The sequence below is a fragment of the Neofelis nebulosa genome, chromosome 5 (genome assembly GCF_028018385.1).
Source record: "Neofelis nebulosa isolate mNeoNeb1 chromosome 5, mNeoNeb1.pri, whole genome shotgun sequence".
Taxonomy (NCBI): domain Eukaryota; kingdom Metazoa; phylum Chordata; class Mammalia; order Carnivora; family Felidae; genus Neofelis; species Neofelis nebulosa.
The window spans coordinates 27,872,992-27,895,456 of record NC_080786.1 but is presented as its reverse complement, the minus strand read 5'-3'; the positions used below and the strand labels follow the sequence as shown (position 1 = coordinate 27,895,456).

Here is a 22,465-nt window from a genome sequence, read left to right as displayed (position 1 = left end):
CTCAGTTTGTTCTCAGTTTTTAAGAGTCTCTTATGCTTTGGCTCCCTCCCTCTCTAACCTTTTTTTTTTCCTTCCCCTCCCTCATGGTCTTCTGTTAAGTTTCTCAGGATCCGTATAAGAGTGAAAACATATGGTATCTGTCTTTCTCTGTATGACTTATTTCACTTAACATAACACTCTCTAGTTCCATCCACGTTGCTACAAAGGGCCGTATTTCATTCTTTCTCATTGCCACATAGTACTCTATTGTGTATATAAATCACAATTTCTTTATCCATTCATCAGTTGATGGACACTTAGGCTCTTTTCACAATTTGGCTATTGTTGAGAGTGCTGCTCTGAACATTGGGGTACAAGTGCCCCTATGCATCAGTACTCCTGTATCCCTTGGGTAAATTCCTAGCAGTGCTACTGCTGGGTCATAGGGTAGGTCTATTTTTAAATTTTTGAGGAACGTCCACACTGTTTTCCAGAGTGGCTGCACCAGTTTGCATTCCCACCAACAGTGCAAGAGGGTTCCCATTTCTCCACATCCTTGCCAGCATCTATAGTCTCCTGATTTGTTCATTTTAGCCACTCTGACTGGCGTGAGGTAATATCTGAGTGTGGTTTTGATTCGTATTTCCCTGATGAGGAGTGACGTTGAGCATCTTTTCATGTGCCTGTTAGCCATCTGAATGTCTTCTTTTTTATATATATATATATTTTTAACGTTTTTTAATTTATTTTTGAGACAGAGACAGAGCATGAACGGGGGAGGGTCAGAGAGAGAGAGGGAGACACAGAATCGGAAGCAGGCTCCAGGCTCTGAGCTGTCAGCACAGAGCCAGACGCGGGGCTTGGACTCATGGACTGCGAGATCATGACCTGAGCTGAAGTCGGACGCTTAACCGACTGAGCCACCCAGGCACCCCGTGGATGTCTTCTTTTTTTTTTTTTTTTTTTTTTTTTAACATTTTTTTTTTTTTTTTTTTTTTTTTGGGACAGAGAGAGACAGAGCATGAACGGGGGAGGGGCAGAGAGAGAGGGAGACACAGAATCGGAAGCAGGCTCCAGGCTCTGAGCCATCAGCCCAGAGCCCGACGCGGGGCTCGAACTCACGGGCCGCGAGATCGTGACCTGGCTGAAGTCGGACGCTTAACCGACTGCGCCACCCAGGCGCCCCCCGTGGATGTCTTCTTTAGAGAAGTGTCTATTCATGTTTTCTGCCCATTTCTTCACTGGATTATTTGTTTTTCGGGAGTGGAGTTTGGTGAGCTCTTTATAGATTTTGGATACTAGCCCTTTGTCCGATAGGTCATTTGCAAATATCTTTTCCCATTCTGTTGGTTGCCTTTTAGTTTTGTTGATTGTGTTCTTTTCAGTGCAGAAGCTTTTTATCTTCATGAGGTCCCAATAGCTCATTTTTGCTTTTAATTCCCTTGCCCTTGGGGATGTGTCAAGTAAGAAATTGCTGTGGCTGAGGTCAGAGAGGTTTTTTTCCTGCTTTGTCCTCTAGGGTTTTGATGGTTTCCTGTCTCACATTCAGGTCCTTTATCCATTTTGAGTTTGTTTTTGGGAATGGTGTAAGAAAGTGGTCTAGTTTCATCCTTCTGCATGTTGCTGTCCAGTTCTCCCAGCACCATTTGTTAAAGGGTCTTTCTTTTTTCCATTGGATGTTCTTTCCTGCTTTGTCAAAGATGAGTTGGCCATACTTTTGTGTGTCTAGTTCTGGGGTTTCTATTCTATTCCATTGGTCTATGTGTCTGTTTTTGTGCCAATACCATGCTGTCTTGATGATGACAGCTTTGTAGTAGAGGCTAAAGTCTGGGATTGTGATGCCTCCTGCTTTGGTTTTCTTCTTCAAAATTACTTTGGCTATTCGGGGCCTTTTGTGGTCCATACAAATTTTAGGATTGCTTGTTCTAGCTTTGAGAAGAATGCTGGTGCAATTTTGATTGGGATGGTATGGAATGTGTAGATAGCTTTGGGTAGTGTTGACATTTTAACAATATTTATTCTTCCAATCCATGAGCACGAATGTTTTTCCATTTCTTTGTGTCTTCTTCAATTTCCTTCATAAGCTTTCTATACTTTTCAGCATACACATCTTTTACATCTTTGGTTAGGTTTATTCCTAGGTATTTTATAGTTCTTGGTGCAATTGTGTATGGGATCAGTTTCTTTATTTGTCTTTCTGTTGCTTCATTATTAGTGTATAAGAATGCAAATGATTTCTGTACACTGATTTTGTATCCTGCAACTTTGCTGAATTCATGTATCAGTTCTAGCATGGGGGGTCATTTTTCAACCCACCACAGCCAACAATGCTAAAGCACCTAGTGTCTGAGTGCAATGCCACCAAAAGCCTAGTCTCTGGGGATCAATTAAAGATCTTCTTTCTGTCTTCATACTCACCCTGCTCCTCATACTCACTTATACCCTTTTTACCTACAGTTCCTCAACTCAGAGCATCATCTCTCCCCTCTTTGACTATTCAGTTCTCTTCCAGAAGCCTCAGGTCAGGAGTAGTCTCTTCAGAAATGCCCTACCTGACCTCCTGGACCAGGCCAGTCTTCCTTCGTGGCATGGCATTGCTTCTCCTTGCAGAGCTGGCATTTGACCTATGTGTTGTGTGGGAGGGCAGTGCCCCTTCTTGCTCGTGTCTGCACTGTATTTTCAATACCCAGCACATAATATCCAATACATATTTATTCGATGAAGGAATGAATCCTGGCCTCAACTCTTATAGGCTGTATGTATCAGCTTGTTAGGGCTGCCATAACTGAATACCACAGTCTGATGGCTCAAACAACACGAATCTATTGTATCATAGCTCTGGAGGCTGAAATTCCAAGATCAACATGACAGCAGTGTTGGTTTGTGGCAAGGCCCCTTTTGCTGACTTGCAGGCAGCTGTACTCACTATATGCACATAGCCTTTCTTCCGTTACATATGCAGAGGGAGAAAACTCTCTGATGTATCTTCCTCTTCTTATAAGGAGGCCAGTGCTGTTGGATTAGGGTTCCGCCCTCATTTCACCCTAATTATCTCTTTTAAAGTCCCTACCTCCAAATACAGGCACTTTGTAGCTTAGAGCTTGAACATACGAATTTTTGGAGGACACAATTTAGTCCATAATGTTATGTGACCTTAGATAAACTCCTTAATTTCTCCAAGCCCTGCTTCTCCAGTTCCAGTTGCTTAGGGAAAAGAGAGAGTATTGATAATTAAACAACAACAAATGAGATAAGATGTGTGAAGCACTCAACACACTATCTGGCACAGAGTAAAAGTTTTGTTTGTTTTCCCAGAAGCAGATAAGGACTGGAGAGTATGTAGATTATTGGAGGAGGTGAAGGAAAAACCAAAAGGGGAGTGGATAAGTGAGACAGGAAAGGGAAAATAACCAATAAAGTAAAGGGTGTGTTGTCTGACAAATCACCACTGGAAAAACTAGAGCTTGTTCCCACCAGGGAAACTTGAATGCCTGTGTAGAAAAAACACTGCAGAGTCACCCCCATCCCTGGGGCAAAAGAACTGGGGGATTTCTGTACCAAAGCCCATCAGTCATTGGTTGACATCCACTGCCAAGGATGGTAATCCTCCCTGCTTTCAGCCTGCTGCACCTGTAGACAACAGGCATGGATACCAGAGAAAGCCCTGAGGCAATGAGATGCCTGTGCCAGCTGTTGGAAGCCCCATTAGCCCTGCCATAGTAAAGCCTGAGGGGCTCTGGACATGTCTTCCTCTCTCCGTGTCAGTGTGCCATCAGGAAACCTTGCCTGTTCTCTGGAGTGGTGGTGGTAGTCATTGCTAGTTTGCAGAACTAGAGATGCTCCTTGACAAAAAATTCTGGAGCCAAACAAATGTAAGGAAGGCTTCTTACATGGTTGTATTTAGGGAGATGCACATCCAAAGCTCAGTTGATGTCCTACAGTTGAACTATCAAGCTTTATTTGATCCTGTGATTTCCAGACTTATTTCCACAGTTTTTCATGCACTTTGTACTTACCTTTTAAGAAATAAAAGTTCTCTAATACATGATTTGGGGGTAATTGATTCTGATTCATACTAGAGAGGTCAATATTTGCCAAAGAAGTTTCTCATCAGTTCACCACTACAGCCTTAGAACAGTGCCTGGCACAGAGAAGTTGTTCAATAAGTGTGTTTTGTTACAACGGAGTCTTAAAGCAATTTCAAAAAAGAATCTGAAGATATTTTCAATAAAAGCAATCTCATAAAAAATGACTGTCTAGTCCCCAGAATGACTGTTTTGAAGGACTTTGAAAGAAATTTCAGCTGAATGTACACTTGCTGAAATATTGGGCAAAGCATTTTTTATTTTCCTGGTTTGTTCCCATTCATCCAAATGAAACAGGGGACTCTCCTGAAAAATGAGAACCCATGGTGTTAGAATATTGTCCATTTCACAGGGAAATAAGTGTTTCCTCCCCGATCCATCTGTAAATGCAAATCATGCATGGCACTGATGTCCCTCTGGTCCAACATTTGCTAAAAAGAGTGTCTCAACTTCTGTTTCCTCCCCATACACTTCGCCATTTTGTTGAATGGTAAAGATTGCAGTTATGACCCCATTGTCGAGTAAAAAATAATCAAATTAGAGGGCTTCTGCCTTTAGGTCTAAAATGAACTGCCTTTTATAGGCAGCATATAGATGAGTCTTGGGTTTTTTTTATCCATTCTGTAACGCTGTGTCTTTTGATTGGTTATTCCATTTACATTCAAAGTAATCATTGATAAATACGTACTTATTGCCCATTTTATTACTTGTTTTGTGATCATTTCTGAAGATTTACTCCAATCCTTTCTTGTCTTTCTCTTTTTCATGTTTTGCTGATTTTCTTTAGTGATGTATTTGGATTTCTTTCTCTTTATTCTTTGTGTATTTATTGGTGGTTTTTGATACATGCTTGCCACTATGCTTGTATATAAGCTCTTCTGCAAATAGCAGTCAATATTAAGTTGATGGTCATTTAAGTTTCAACCCATTCTTTCTCCTCTCCTTTCCACATTTTAGATACATATTATATTTTATATACTTTTTTGTGAGTTGCTTGACTGATTTCTTTACGGAAATATTCCTGTTTACAGCTCTTGTGTTTCCTACCTTTATACGGTCATTTATGTTCTCTACTTTCCACTCAAAGAATCCCCTTTAGGAGTGCCTGAGTGGCTCAGTCAGTTAAGTGACTGACTCTTGGTTTCAGCTGACAGTGCAGAGACTGGTTGAGATTCTCTCTCTCCTCCTCCTCCTCTCTGCCCCTCCCCAATTTGCACTATCTCTGTCTCTCTCAAAATAAATAAATAAACTTAAAAAAAAAAAAAAGAGTCCTCTTTAATGTTTCTTGCAGGGCTGGTTTAGTGGTCACAAACTCCATTAGTTTTTGTTTTTCTGGGAAACTCTTTATCTCTCCTTCTATTCTGAATGATGGCCTTGCTGGATAGAGTATCCTTGGCTGCAGATCTTTCCCCTTCAGCACTTTGAATATGTCGTGCCACTTTCTTCTGGCCTGCCAAATTTCTACTGGAAAATCCTGTTAGCCTTATGGGTTTTCCTTTATAAGTTACTGATTTCTTTTGTCTTGTTGCTTTTACATTTTTTTCTTTATCACTGTACTTTTCAAATTTAATTACAATATGTATTGGTGTGGGTCTGCTTTTGTTTATTTTTATGGGAGTTCTTTGTGCCTCCTGGATCTGGATATCTTTTTCCTTCTACAGATTAAGGAAGTTTTCAGCTATTGTTTCTTTAAATAAATTTTCTGCCCCCTTTTCACTCTCTTCTTCTTTTGAGACTTCTAGAATATGAATGTTATTATGTTTGATGGACTCACTGAGTTCTCTAAGTCTATTCTTGTTGTTTTTTTAAATAATTCTTTTCTCTCTTTTGTTCAGCCTGATTACTTTCCATTACTCTCTCTTCTAGATGACTAATTCATTCCTCTGCTTATTTAATCCTACTATTCATTACATCAAGCATGTTTCTCATTTCATTTATTGAGGCTTTTATCTCTGCTGTGTTATTCTTTATCTCTGCATTAAGGGTCTCACTCATGTCTTCCAGTCTTTTCTCAAGTCCAGTGAATATTCCTTCTGGTCATTGCTTTAAATTCTCTATCAAGGGGCGCCTGGATGGCGCAGTCGGTTAAGCGTCCGACTTCAGCCAGGTCACGATCTCGCAGTCCGTGAGTTCGAGCCCCGCGTCAGGCTCTGGGCTGATGGCTCGGAGCCTGGAGCCTGTTTCCGATTCTGTGTCTCCCTCTCTCTCTGCCCCTCCCCCGTTCATGCTCTGTCTCTCTCTGTCCCAAAAATAAATAAAAAACGTTGAAAAAAAAATTTTAAATTCTCTATCAAGCATTTTACTTAAATTAGAGGACTTCTAACAAGTGCATCCTCTTGCCAGGCAGAGCTGGCTGTTTGTTGGCCTTAGATGTCCTCTGACAAGACTTAAGGCCTTTCTAAGCCTGATGCAGTTGCTTTAGGAAACCTACATGAGAAGTGAGATTTGCAATGAATAGGGTTTTTTTCTATAGAACACTGACCCAGCTGGACGTCCCTACCACTTTTGCCCAACAGTCCTAAGAATGGCAACATCATTGTTTGTTGATCATTATTACAATGAAAGGTTTGAATCTCTAATTATTACTCATTCTTTGGAGCTGAGATGGAGGCCTGGGGGCTGTAAAATTAAGTTTGTTTGATTGCTTGTTTGATTAGCCATTTGTATACCCAAATGCCCTCTTATTAAGAAGGAATATTTCTGATGATACTGCTTATCTTCCTAGTACTTGCAAAAGGTAAGAGCTGTAACATAGTAGCATTTTCTTTACACCCAAAAAATGAGAATGTTGGCATTTCTAGAAAAGAGTGAGGGAAGAGAATGTGACCATCCAAGTTCTTGTGAGTTAAGTCTCCCTTGGTGTCACTTGAGGAATGAAAATGTGGATCTTGGAAGACAGAGTTTGTAAAGACAGTGTGCCCATACCCATACCCGGTAACCCAATGAGTGGGTTATTACAGTGCTGAAGGGGTGGTGGGGTCACTTTGAGCCATAGGGGTAGGACACCAATGTGGATGAAACAATGAGAATAGAGTATTTCTTTTTATTTATTTATTTATTTATTTATTTATTTATTTAATTTATTTTTGAGAGAGAGAGAGAGAGAGAGACAGAGCGTGAGCAGGGGAGGGGCAGAGAGAGGGAGACACAGAATCCGAAGCAGGCTCCAGGCTCTGAGCAGTCAGCACAGAGCCCGACGCGAGGCTCAAACCCATGAACTGTGAGATCATGACCTGAGCTGAAGTCTGACGCTCAACTGACCAAGCCACCCAGGCGCACCTGGACAGAAGTATTTCTGAGGCCAAATTTATTTAGTAAAAGATATGTTGCCTTTCTTTAGTCAGATGTTGGCCTGGCTGCTACTTACCAGTGACCCTTGTCAATTATTCTTGTGTTTCCACTATTCCTCCTTGCTGAAAACCCCCTGGAGAGAAACTAAAAAGTCTTCCTAATGTCCCTTTGCTGTTTGTTTTCCTTTGTTTCCTCTGTGTTTTGGTTCATCTCAAGTTCAAGAATAAGGTCTACATTTTTCTAGGAAATTGTAGCTTTTCTAAAACAAGTGATAAGCTGTGAATGGCAGAGGGAGAGGAGATAATTTTGGCTATGAACCACTGGAAACTTCTTAATGAGTAGAGTGAAAAAGATGAGGAATTTAGATTTAGAAGTAACTATAAGAAGGAATGCCAATTCTTTATCATCTGAAATTTTTTTCACGTCATTTTATTGATAGCCAGCTGTGAATTAAAAAAAACCAACAACCTATGTTCTTAATCATTATGCTACACCCCCCTTAACCAAGGCCAATATCTTCAGATTACTTCATTCTTAAGGTTTAACTTGATTATTTCTTTTTTTTTAATGTGTATTTATTTTTGAGACACACAGAGAGAGAGAGAGAAAGAGAGAGAGAGAGAAAGCACAAGGGGGGGAGGGGCAGAGAGAGAGAGAGGGAGACACAGAATCTGAAGCAGACTCCAGGCTCTGAGCTGTCAGCACAGAGCCTGATGCGGGGCTTGAACTCACAAACCACGAGATCATGACCTGAGTGGAAGTCAGATGCTTAACCAACTGAGCCACCCAGGTGCCCCTAACTTGATTATTTCTTTACAATCTTCTTCATGTTTACATATTGAGGGTTAAATTCACAAATATGAGATCAAGGGCTTAAAAGCAAACACATAAAGTGAAAATCCAGGAGTGAAAATTTTCTGAATCTGTTTCATGAATTTACTTACCAGCTATGGCTCGACATCAGTTTCTGAAGTCAGAGCCATGTTCAAATCCCTGCCACACTAACTCTAAGGACTGTGTCCTTGGAAAAGTTACTTAAACTTTCTGTGTCCTATTTTCCTCATGTAGAAAAGGAAACTAACAATCCCAAATTTGTAAGCATATAAAATTAGCAATAAAGTGACCACTAAAACAGAAACCTTAATCAATTTCTCATTTCCTGAAGATTCTATTCTATCTCTCAGCCTCACTTTATCACCAAATTTACTGAAAGATTTGTCTTCATATGTTTGCCCCATTTCCTTCCCTCTTCATCTCTTCTTCAACCTACTTCAATCTATTTTCTGCTCCAAACCTGAACACAATGAAGCATAAGTAAATATTTGGGGAATGTGTACTCCTTAAAATGGGAGCTCCCATTGCGGTCATCATCATCACCATCATCATCATCATCACCATCACCATCAAGCACCAGATGGTTTCTTAAAGAAATACTCTTTCCTCTTCAAATCATAGTCAGTTGAGAATCAGGATATTTTTTTTTATTTATTTATTTTGAGAGAGAGAGAGAGAGAGAGAGCGCGCGCAAGGGAGGGTAGAGAGAGAGGGAGAGAAAGAATCCCAAGCAGGCTCCACACTGTCAGCACAGAGCCCAATGTGGGGCTCAAATCCACGAACCATGAGATCATGACCTGAGCCAAAGTCAAGAGTTGGACACTTAACTGACTGAACCCCCCAGGAGCCCCAAGAATCAGGATCTCTAAATCTGCTTGGCTTAGGAAAGTTCTATGAATTTTTTTTTTATTTAACACAAGCACATTCAGTATTTTCATTGCTCTAAGACAGAGAAAAAATATCTAAGGATGTCAGAGAATGGGTTTGTCTCCTTGCTTTTTATAGTGATCTCCTTTCTTATTCTGTAAATAATGTGTATATGTATGTTGTTCCCTGTTGCTACATAAAAAATTATCCTAAAACTTGACAGCTGAAACAAGCATTAATCTCACAGAATCAGGGAAGAGTGTAGCTGTGTCCTCTGGATCAGGGTCTCTCACAAGGCTGCTGTCAAGGTGCAGTTATCTCAAGGCCCAACTTAGGGAAGGACCTGCTTCAAGCTCATCATGGGCCTGTTGGCAGACTTCTGGTTCTTACTGGCTGTTGACTGGAAACATCAATTCCTTGCCACATGGGCTGTTCTGTAGGGCTACTCACAACATAGTAACTTGCTCCCCCCAGGGCCAGGGCTCTGAGAAGAATAAGAGATGATGATCAAGAAGGAAGTGACATTCGTTTTGTAACCTAATCTCAGAAGGGATACTCCATCACTTTTGTGGTATTCTATTCATTAGAAGCAAGTTATTAGATCTATCCCACGCTCAAAGAGAGAGAATTGCACAATGGCATGAATAGGACTGTTGGGAACCGTCTTAGGTAGAGCTGCTTACCACAAAGTATGACTTTGTTCTCCCTTAGCAAAAGCACAGCTTTCGTTTGATTCTTTTAAACCTCTTCTCTTTTGGGAATCATGGGTTCCATATCCATCAGGTCTTCAATGCCTTGCCATACTTTTTTTTTTTCAAAAAAAGGAAGTAAGAGGGGGATGTGACACGTTCTGCTAAAAATAGCTCCCAATATAATGGCAACTTTGGTTGTCATCACATGTTGTGCATTGCTACTGAATTATGAAGAGGACTCCAATGACTCCTAGTGGTTTTCTGAGCATCAGTTTCCTAATGACTGACTTTAGAGCTTCCTAAAGAATATATTAAAAACAGAACTCTAGAGATTTTAGATACAGAAGATGTATATTTAGACCTTGAGTTTCTTTTCCTCCCTGTAGCCCATCACCCACTTTGCACAGAGGTTTTAGTGCTAATTTGAGATCATTCTGAAACTTTATCTGCTTTATCATAAAATGCATATCCAACATTTTCTATCTAATTTGGTGGTAAACGTTTCAGGAACAATTAAGTCACCTCTGAATTAACTGAATAATCTGTAATTTCTCATGCCCTCACTCTCTTACATCACATGCCATAAGAAGAAAGAAAGAAGAACCTGTATTTAGGAGAGGCTTATGGAAAAATCTTAGAAAATAAACAGATACAGTGTTATAATTTCAAGTAGAGTTGTGAATGCAGAATTTTGTAAAGGAAAAACTGAAAAGTAGACAAACATTCATATAACTAATATCTTCACCTTTTGTTTTCTTTTGTGCAGATTGTTTCCCAGAGAAAACTGTCTAAATCCTTGTTGAAGCATGGGAACACAGCAGGGAAATCCTCCATCACGGTAAGCCCTCCCTTAGCAGCTCTCTGTCTTGGTGCTTAGATGGTGCTCGCTGGTCCAAACCTGCAGTGAGAAGCAGACTCTCTGCCCATTGGGGTTGATACCACAACTGCCCAGCTGTCCAAGTCACCCCCATCCTTCTTGTTCCTTTTTTCTTATTTATCCTTCTTTCCCATATAATTTTGACCCTTCCACCCCTAGGAAAAAGGAATAGAATAAGGATTTGAAAGTGAGGCCATTCACTTTTATTAAGCACTTCTGCAGTTAATATATAGGTTTTAGTGGAGAACAAAAATGGAGTTGTCAATGACATTAAGAATATAGAATTGTCTGGGGTTTTCAAATGATCAAACTACCTATCCCTGCTTCTCATTTTTTTTGAGAATTAAAAATCTCCTCTGATGATGGTTAGTCCAAGGTTAGATTTGTTGCTAAGGACCAGAGAACCCAGCATTTAGCCCTCCTCTTTAATATAATAGTTTGGATTTATGTTATCGTTTTTGGTGGCCATTAACCACATGTGATTATTTAAACTTAAATAAAACTATTCAAAATTAAATAAAAGAAAATATCCATACCTTACACTAACCATGTATCAAGTGTTCATATATATCATAGCCAATATTTACATGTGGCTATGAATCTGGGGAGGGAAACAGAGATTCAGGAGGCATGGAGATCCCCCAACAAACTCAAGCCAAGGAGGTCCACACCAAGACACATAGTAATTACAGTGGAAAAAAATAGGTATAAAGAAAGAATTTTAAAGGTTGCAAGAAAAGACAGTTACATATGAAAGAAACACAATAAGGCTATCAGCTGATTTTTCAGCAGAAACGTTGTAGGCCAGAAGGGAGTAGCATAATATATTCAAAGTGCTGAAAGGGAAAAATTTGCAGCCAGGAATACTCTATCCAGCAAGGCTACCATTCAGAATAGGAGAGATAAAGAGTTTCCCAGACAAATAAAAATTAAAAGAATTCATGACCACTAAACCAGCCCTACAAGAAATGTTAAGGGGGATTCTGTGAGTGCAAAATAAAACCCATAAGTAAGAGTAAGAAAAATAGCATAAAAGCCAAAAAATTAAGTGTGTCTGTAAAAATCAGTCAAGAGAAGCACAAGATAAAAGGATATAAAATATGGTACCAAATATCTGAAATGTGGAGGGGAAAAGAATGAAGAATGAGTTCAAAATTAAGGGACCATTAGCGTGATATAGACTGCTATATGCAGAAGATGTTATATATAAACTGAATGGTAACCACAAATCAAAAAACAGTAATAGATATGCAAAAAAAAAAAAGTAAGGAATCCAAGTATTTTACTAGAGAAAACTAATCATGAGATAAAGAACAAGAGAATAAAAGAATAGAGAGGAACTATAAAAACAACCATAAAAAAGGTAACAAAATGGCAATAATTACTTTGAATGTAGATGTACCAAATACTCCAATCAAAAGACATAGAGTGACAGAATAGACTTAAAAAAAGAGAGAGAGAGACCCATCTATATTCTGCCTACAAGATATTTATTTCATACCTAAAGACGCATACAGACTCAAAGTGAAAGGATGGAGAAACATTTATCACGTAAGTGGAAATAAAATGAAAGCCAGGGTAGCAATACTTGGAAAAAATATTGAAAAAATAGATTTTAAAATAAAGGCTGTAACAAGGGACAAAAAAGGACAGTTTAGAGTCATAAACAGTACAATCCAACAATCATGTCCACTCTCACCACAGTTATTTAACATAGCGCTGGAAGTCCTAGCCACAGCAGTCAGACAAGAGGAATGAATAAAAGGCATCCAGATTGGTAAGGAAGAAGTAAAACTTCCACTATTTGCAGATGACATGATACTCTATAAAGAAAACCCTAAACACTCCACCAAAAAGCTACTAGAACTGGTCAATGAATTTAGTAAGATTGCAGGATACAAAATTAATGTACAGAAATCCATGGCATTTTTATATACAGAAATAAAACAACAGAAAGAGAAATTAAGAAAGCAATCCTATTTAATATTGCACCAAAGATAATCAAATACCTAGGAATAAACTTAACTAAGGAGGTGAAAGACCTGTACTCTGAAAACTATGAAATATTGATGAAAGAAATTGAACATGACACAAACAAGTGGAAAGATACTCCAATGTCATGAATCAGAAGAATAAATATTGTTAAAATATCTATACTACCTAAAGCAATCAGCACATTCAATGCAATCCCATCAAAATACCAACATTTTTCACAGAACTAGAATAAATAATCCTAAAATTCATATGGAACCATGGAAGACCCCAAATAGCCAAAAAAATCTTGAAAAAGAAAAACAAAGGTGGAGGTGTCACAATTCCAGATTTCAAGTTATACTACAAAGCTTTAGTAATCAAAACAGTATGGTATTGGCATAAAAATAGTCACATAGAACAATGCAATAGAATAGAAAGACCAGAAATATACCCACGTTTATATGGTCAATTAATCTTTGACAAAGGAAGAAAGAATATGCAATGAGAAAAAAGATGGCCTCTTAGACAAATAGTGTTGGGGAAATTGGATGGCTACATACAAAAGAATGAAACTGGACCACTGGCTTACACCATACAGAAAAATAAATTCAAAACAGATTAAGGACCTAAATGTAAGACCTAAAACTAATAATCCTAAAAGAGCATAGGCAGTAATTTCTCCAACATTGGACATAGCAACTTTTTTCTAGATATTTTTCCTGAGTCAAGGGAAACAAAAGCAAAAATAAACTATTGAGACTACATCAAAATAAAATGCTTCTACACAGCAAAGGAAATAATCAACAAAACTAAAAGACATTCTAATGAATGGGAGAAGATATTTGCAAATGACATCTCTCATAAAGGGTTAGTATCCAAAATATATAAAGAACTTATACAACTCAACACCCTAAAAACAAATAATCCAATTAAAAATAGGCAGAGTACATGAACAAACAGTTCTCCAGAGAGGACATACAAATGACCAACAGACACATGAAAAGATGCCCAATGTCACTCATCATCAGGGAAATGCAAATCAAAACTACAATGAGATATCACCTCATACATGTCAGAATGGCTAAAATCAAAAACACAAGAAACAAGTGTTGGTGAGGATGTGGAGAGAAGCCTCATGCATTGTTGGTGGGAGTGCAAGCTTGTGTAGCCACTGTAGAAGAGTATAGGGGTTCCTCAAAAAGTTAAAAATGGAATTACCCTATGATCCAGTAATTGCACTACTGGGTATTTACCCAAATAATTCAAAAACACTAATTTGAAGGGATACAAGCATCCCTATATTTATTGCTGCATTATTTACAATAGCCAAGATATGGAGACAGCTAAAGTATTCATCCATAGATGAATGGATAAAGAAGATGTGGTATCTGTATATACAATGGAATATTATTCAGCCATAAAAAGAATGAAATCTTGCCATTGGCAAGAACATGGATGGAGCTAGAGAGTATAATGTTAAATGAAATAAGCCAATCAGAGAAAGGTAAATACCATATGATCTTACTTATATATGGAATTTAAGAAACAAAACAAGCAAAGGAAAAGATTTTTTTTTAAAGGAGAGAGAGACAAAATAAGAAATAGATTCTTAACTATAGAGAACTGATGGTTACCAGAGGGGAGGTGGTGTGGGGATGGGTGAAATAGGTGAGGGGGATTAAAGAGCAGTTATCATGATGAACACCAAGTAATATATAGAACTGTTGTATCATTGTACTATACACCTGCAACTAATATAACATGTTATGTGAAACAGCTGGAATTTTTTAAAAAATTAATAAAAAAATAATTACACATGGCTATCAGTTACTGTATTGGACAGTGCAGATTACAGAACATTTCTGTCATCACATAGTGTTCAATTGGGCAATACTGGAAGTATTTCTAAATAAAACCTTAAATTTTCTTTTTTCTTTTTTTTTTTTTAGAATTTTATTTTTTTATTTTTTTTAATATATGAAATTTATTGTCAAATTGGTTTCCATACAACACCCAGTGCTCATCCCAAAAGGTGCCCTCCTCAATACCCATCACCCACCCTCCCCTCCCTCCCACCCCCCATCAACCCTTAGTTTGTTCTCAGTTTTTAACAGTCTCTTATGCTTTGGCTCTCTCCCACTCTAACCTCTTTTTTTTTTTTTTCCTTCCCCTCCCCCATGGGTTTCTGTTAAGTTTCTCAGGATCCACATAAGAGTGAACACATATGGTATCTGTCTTTCTCTGTATGGCTTATTTCACTTAGCATCACACTCTCCAGTTCCATCCATGTTGCTACAAAGGGCCATATTTCATTCTTTCTCATTGCATAATTTGGCTATTGTTGAAAGTGCTGCTATAAACATTGGGGTACAAGTGCCCCTATGCATCAGCACTCCTGTATCCCTTGGGTAAATTCCTAGCAGTGCTATTGCTGGGTCATAGGGTAGGTCTATTTTTAATTTTCTGAGGAACCTCCACACTGCTTTCCAGAGCGGCTGCACCAATTTGCATTCCCACCAACAGTGCAAGAGGGTTCCCATTTCTCCACATCCTCTCCAGCATCTATAGTCTCCTGATTTGTTCATTTTGGCCACTCTGACTGGCATGAGGTGATATCTGAGTGTTTCTCTACCTTTCTCAAGGGCTCTAAAACAAGATGCCAAAGTTTCAAATACTAGAGTACTAAGTATTTGAAACTTTGGCATCTTGTTTTAGAGCCCTTGAGAAAGGTAGAGAAAGTGTTCTAATCATTTAGTTGTGGGGACAAAAGAAAAAGAAAAGGTAGAATGACTTACCAGGAGAGTCTGAATTGCTAGGGAGGTAAATTGCCAGGAGGCAAACCTCCTGAGTTCCTTTGAACATTCCTTTTTAACTTGAAAGTGACTGATTCCCTTTTCAAAAATTTTAAGCCATTTTTAAGGGAAAAATTCAAAAGGATTCCCTGTGATTTAAGTTATGACCATTCTCACAAGCACTTACCTGAGTTTATTGCTTGAATATTTTAAATGATACATTCATGTCAAAGTTTTTTTTTTTTAAACTTCTTGGTTCAATTCCATACAAATGATTCAAAGGGTCTTTGAAGACCCCATTGTTGCTCTAAAAAGCCATGAATCCAAAGGCTCACTTGCAAAGCCCACAGTCCCAGAGAAGCTTTAGGATATTAAATCCAGGTATGAGATTTACCTTTGTTCTTTCCCAGGAGAACAACCCCTCATCTTGCCATCTTTACTTTAAGACATCTTAGAGATCTTTTTCCTTCACTCATCTCAAAGATATTTAATCTCCTTCTTAATTTTAAATATTTAAATACTTCTCTTAATCTGGGATCCTTGGAGTAGAACAATGGCTTCAACAGCTTCTGGAAAACACTTGAAAATATGTGAAAATTTTTTCCTTTAGGTGATTGCTGAAGAATTATCTGGCAATGATGACTACGTTGAACTTGCATTCAATGCACGGAAATTGGATGACAAGGTAAAGTGCTGGGTGTTAACCTAACTGAAGAAAGTAATAAGGCTAACATACAAAGTTTAATCAGATTTTCCCCTGAAGCTGTTTTCTCCCTTTCCCACCTTATTAAACAGATCAAAGACTTCACAGAGGTCTGCAAAGTAAGACTTCCCCAAATTTTAGAAGCAGTTCATGAGAAGTGGGAGGGACTATAATTAAAAGAAGACAATTTTGTTACACCTAGGCTTCATTTGTTCCCAAATGTCACAGGTCAATGTGCACAGATAAATATGGTTTAAGCCCATTGTTAGGGACATTTCATAAGAAAAAAGAAGACGTGAAAGGGAGGAAAAGTGACTTTCATTAAGCACCTATGTTTTCCAGGAACAGGATTAAAAGCTTCTTTTTTTTAAGTTTATTTATTTATTTTGAGACAGAGAGAGAGTGCATGTGAGGGGTGAGGAGGGGCAGAGAGGGGGACTGAAAAAATCCCAAGCAGTCTCCATGCTGTCAGCACAGAGACTGACTTGGGGCTCCATCTCACAAACCGAGAGATCATGATCTGAACTGAAATCAAGAGTCAGATGCTTAACCAACTGAGCCACCTACACACCCCTAGAGCTTTCATGCATTATCACATTTGATCATTCTTACAGCTCCCATGTAACAGGCATTATTAACTTTTGCTTTGCAGATGAGGAATCAGATTCAAAGATGAAATAACTTAAGGTCATTCCATGTGTTAGTCCAGATAATCCAAGAAACAGACACCAAGACAGGCTTAAATACCCAAGGATTTTATTTGGAAAATGCTTGTGTAGGGAACATAGGGAGGAAGTTTGCAGACCGCAATGCAAGTCTTACCATAACTAAAGGAGAGAGGGAGAGAGGGAGAGAAGAGCAGGTGGCAGTGTCCTAGAATGCCATTCAGTCTAAGGAAGGGTCAGCGAAGCCATCAGGGAGTCCTGGGGCCAATATTGACCAGCAGAAAAGTTTCATGTCTCCCATGAATATCCCCTACACATGCAGGCACTGGCTGGAGCAGCCCATGGGAAGCCTGGCCTTGGTGCAAGTGCAGAGATGTATTTCAGGGTACAGTGGCTGGGGCCCTTGGTCAGTTACATTCCCTGTAGTGGGAGGTCTGTAAAGCAGTTTTCTTGGCCAACATATCCTGCTAGTAAATTGTAAAACTGAGGATTCATTTCCATGTCGGTTACATGGGAGTCTGACTCCTGTCTGTGTTCTTTCTATTGTATCTCACAATTTTTACCCAATCATAAGCCATGTTAGTCTTGTATATACAGAAAAAGTTCCTTAGTTTCCACCCATCAAAAAGGGTGGGGGGGGTGTCCTTTCCAACCTCACCATATTTTTATGATCTCCCTCCAACCGTATCTTTAAGTCAAAAAAACACATCACATTAATAAATGTATGCACAAAGGATTCCATTTTCCTAGAGCACAACTAGAGAACAGGGGATTTTTAGAGGTGGCACCACTTTTTCAAACACTTGCTTATAGGCATTAGGCTGAAAAAGGTAAACCAATGTCTCAAGCAATTCCTTAAAGTCTTAGGCAGCTTATATCCTGGCGTATCTCATTCACTTTCACCTATGAACAGTACTCAGCCCATTTATACACTCATTAGTTCATTCTTGTATTTGTTCATTCTCCATTCATCATTCATTCACAAATCTTTGCTGCATGCTTGTTATGCATTAGATGGTGGGAAAAGACATTCTTTAAACATTCTCATACCCACAACCTGGAATTCACTGTCTAAGTGAAACATAAATTTAAACAACAAATGGTATAAATAATACTATAGCCATGACGGGATGTGATAGGTGATGTATAATCAGAGTGTCTGGAGAAGGTTAATTCATTCTGCCTAGGGACATCAGAAAAGACTCTATACTTATGAATGGATGATATTTGGATGTCTTTAGTGTCCTGAGTAGATTGTGTGAAACTTTCGAGAACTGCTACTTTCTGCCATTAGCATGAACTGGGTGCTGGAAACTGCAGTGTGCATTGATGTCACTTGGACGTAAGCTTTTAATCTTAAGTTCCTAATGACTATTATGCTCTTTCCTTTCCCATCATCTCCCCAGGTTTTGGAATAATTCACCAAATTTCTTTGTAGTATCTTTCCTGATGCCATTATAAGCCACTGGGTCAGTGTGTAGCAGTTTTAAGCTGCTCAGTTAATGGCTTATAATGGCTTCTTTCTACTTAATAGTCTCTTAAGCACCTCTAGTCCACTTTCTAACTGACTTATGTTATAGTGCAAGAGGACTTGGGGGTTTGTTAGTGGGCCCATTAGCTCTGAGGTGTTTGAACAGCTTCCCTTCATTTGAATGAGCACTGGCTCACAAAACTGAAAAAATCTCATGTAGCCCTTAATTTGGTTCTAGGTGGCCATTCCCACCTTTGTCTGCGTTGATTATCTAAGGCCCTGGTCACCGCTGAGCCTCAGTGCCCCAGTGATGTAGACTCCAGATCCTTCAAATTATGGTGGTATCTAGCCCAGACTCCTTAGTAATCCAAAGAGGAGAAGGCTGAGGCCATTGCTCCTCTTTGGACTGGAAGGTGAATGGTCTTAGGTGGAAAAAGGGGAAAGTTGTAGAATTAAGGAGCTCTAAGATGATACCATGAAGATCACCTCATGTAACCTCTTCAGGAAACCAAGGCTCAGCAAGTTCTGGTGACTTATCCAGATACTACTACTCCGCTGGTTATGTATTGCTGCAAAGCAAACCACGTCAACACCTAGTGACTTAACTCTTCTATTACATGTTATGATTTTGAGGGTCAGAAATTCAGGCATGGTTCAATGGGGCAATTCTTCTGCTTCTTATGATGTTGACAGAAGCCATACAGCAATACTCAGCTAGGGGAGGAGCTTGTCTGGAGAGCTCAGTCTAGCTTTACTCACATGCCTGGCACATGGAATGGCTGAAAGGCTGGGTTCAGCTGGGTTGGTCAGCCAGCATGCCCACATAGTAGTCTTGGGTTAGGCACATTTCCCACATGGTGGCTGGCTCTTCCCAGAGAAAGCATCCCAGGAGAACAGAAAAGCTCAGTGGCATTTTTATGACTTAGCCTTGGAAGTCATGCAGCATCATGTCTGCTGCATTGTGTTAGTTCTATGTAGGTCATAAGGCCTGCCCAGAATCAAAGAGAGGGGAGTTAGACTGCACACTCTGATGGGGGAGTGGCAAAGTTGTACTGTAGAAAAGCATGTGGACAGTGGACATGGTGGTAGCCATCTTTGGAAAATGCAATTTGCCACAGTATTTTTGTGATAGAATCAGGATAAGATAATACAATTATTTCATGTCACAGCAAGAAAAATAGTTCCCAGAGTTTATCAAGGAGAATCTCCTTCTTGCTTTCAGCATTACCTACATAACCTACATGTTAGCAGTTAAACTTATCTATTAATTGAGAAAATGTATCATGACTAAAAGCCACTAAGATAAATAAAGGTCTTAATTTTTTAATTGTGTTAATTAGTATCATGAGAGCAACTAATTTCTACATATACTTGAAAGTTTTCAGGGGGCGCCTGGGTGGCTCAGTCGGTTGGGCGGCCTACTTCGGCTCAGGTCATGATCTCGCGGTCCGTGAGTTCAAGCCCCGCGTCGGGCTCTGTGCTGACAGCTCGGGGCCTGGAGCCTGTTTCAGATTCTGTGTCTCCCTCTCTCTGACCCTCCCCCGTTCATGCTCTGTCTCTCCCTGTCTCAAAAATAAATAAAAAAAAGTTTAAAAAAATTTTTTTAAAAAAGAGAAAGTTTTCAGTATGAATATGTGGGGAAAATATGCTGTATCCAACTCAGACAATGCTTGTAGGTCATCTGGATCCCCAGGCCCCTGTAATACTCTGGTAACCTTCTGATACCCAAATGCGTCAGGTAAAAGCCTCTGATCTAATGTCATTGTTCTCATCTGTAAAAGAGAAGATGTGAAATGACTTACCCAAGGCTACACACACACACACACACACACACACACACACACACACACACGGAGTCACTGACAGAGAGGGATTCAATCAGGTTGCCTATCTAAAATCCAAATTTTTCTTCAGGACTTAGGGCAAATGAATATAAGTTGAATTGGTCTCTAGATGTGGAGAACTTGGTGTTTCAGGGAAATAGAACCAGGGAGGACGGAGGTGAAGGTATGCTGTAGGCAGCTGTCCTCAAAGTGTGGTTCAAGGTCCAAAGACCGTTTCAGGGGAATGCATGAGGTCAAAACTGTTTTCATAATAATACTAAGGTATTATTTTCATTCTTCACTCTCATTCATTCACATGTGTACAATGGTTTTCTGGAAGTGGCATGATGTCTAATATCACAACAGATTGAATGCAAAAACAGATATGAGAATCCTGTTGCCTTCTATTAAGCCATCAAGTCATTAAACTGATTTGCAAAAATGTAAAATAATGCCACTTTTCTGACTATTTTTTAAATTTGGAAAATGCAGTTGTTTTCCACTAAAATGCTATTTTTGTTATGATGTACTGGGTTTATTTTTATTATTTTTAAAATGATGCAGCAAATGAATATTTTTTAAATTTCAGTTTTAGTTTATAATAGGGTAAATGCCAATAGATATAATCCACATAAACAAAAGCTCCTTGAGGTCCTCAATAATTTTTAAGAATGTAAAGGGGTTTTAAGACCAAAGAGTTTGAGAACTGCTATTGTAGGTATACCAGTGAGCACTAAGTACTTTGCAAATCACAATGACAGAGAAATTCCCCTTTTCTTTTGATAGAAACAGTCACTTAACTTGCATTTCCAGCGAATCAGCAGCCATCTACCTAAGATCGAAATCCAGAGTCCTTGAAATCTGAGAGGTAGTCTTCAATGACAGCCACACATAAAATAGATTAGGTTTGCAAGAAATAACTTATTTATCTAACGTTAATGCAATTCACTTAATGGAGAGGTAGGTGTTCTAATTTCTAAAGTACATTTAGTACATTAGCAGCTAGTTGGCAATTAATCTAATAAGTAAGTAGAGATAGGAATGTAATCACTTCAGAACATTCAAGCCAACAAAGAGTATTCTTTCTCTTTTTCCTGAGAAAGTATTCATGTTGGTATGCTGGAACTAATTCTCTCACTACTGATCCCCACATCTGTAGCAGTACTCATTGTAAACTCCATTTTTAGTGTTCCCAAGATGCTAGATTGATGGGTTGCTGAATAAATAAACACATATGTCTCTAAAGCAGAGGTTGGCAAACTTTTTCTATAAAGGACCAGATGGTAAATATTTTAGACTTTGCAGGCCAGATAGTCTCTGCCCCAACTACTCAGCTCTGCTTCTCAAGCATGGACACAGCCATAGACAATACGTAAATGAATATGTCAGCCTTCCAGTAAAACTTTATTTACAAAAACAAGCTGTGGGCCAGATTTAGGCCACACACCATAGTTTGCCAACCCCTGTTCTAAAGCAACATTAAATCTCTACCTGCTGGGCTGCGATTTTACTATGTTCAAGTATGCTGCCTGAAAACTAACCTAGCCTGAGTTGATGACAGCAAGTTATAATTAATGACTTAAGTGTCAGGTATCTAACCTACATTATCTCCAAAACTCAAAAACATATTCCTAAAGGTGGATGTTATTATTTACATTTTACAGATGAAGCATAATAAGGTTAAATAGTTTGTCTAAAGTCACAGTGATAGAAAGCTATAGAGTTTGGGTATGGCCCCAAATCTTTCAGATACTCTTTTCTTATTCCAATATTCCATTTTCAAGATCGCTGTCATAGAAATGTACTGCTTCTTTTTCTATTCCAGACCTCAGTGGATTGCTTATTGCCTTCTTGCCTGACAAAATGTCTTTCATATTGGACCAAAAGGGCAGGGCTATATAGCCTCCAAGTTATTAAAAATTTTACCAGAGCAAAACCTCAGTAAAATGCCTATATCGTTAACCTTGCTTGCACTGAGCTGTCCCAAGGGCCACCTTAATGCTGATGGTCAAGCAAAAAAAAAAAAAAAAAAAAAAAAAGCCAAAAATTCCACATTGTGTCATGTAACCATACAATTAATCCCAGAGTTGTTGTTTTTAAGCTACAAATTTCTGAGTGTACATTTACGATATTTTTGAGCTGTTTATGAATTGTTTTATTTCTAGGAATCAGAGGACTCCTTAGTGGTAATCATTCCTGATAGTCATGTAGTCCTTTACAAAGTGTCCTCATACACTGTGTCTGTTATTGATAATAATTGTGGCAGCAACACTTTTTGAGTACTTATTGCCAGGTGCTGGACTCAACATATCACATGGATCAGTGATTCCCACAGTGGTAGGAGGCAAAATGTGACATCCTTTCCATTTACCAACCAGAAAACTGAGCCTTAAGGAAATTAAATATCTTGCC

The 22,465-nt window shown here is 38.9% G+C and overlaps 1 protein-coding gene across 2 annotated transcripts in view; it reads left to right on the top strand.

Annotated features, from left to right (window-relative positions):
- Positions 1-22,465, top strand: part of CPNE4 (copine 4) — a 507,119-nt gene that overhangs the window by 363,455 nt on the left and 121,199 nt on the right. For both annotated transcript variants that reach the window (XM_058729893.1, XM_058729894.1), the window contains exons 4-5: positions 10,515-10,586; positions 16,002-16,076. In XM_058729893.1, coding sequence (XP_058585876.1) covers positions 10,515-10,586; positions 16,002-16,076 — 147 coding nt within the window. The remainder of the gene's footprint in view (positions 1-10,514; positions 10,587-16,001; positions 16,077-22,465) is intronic.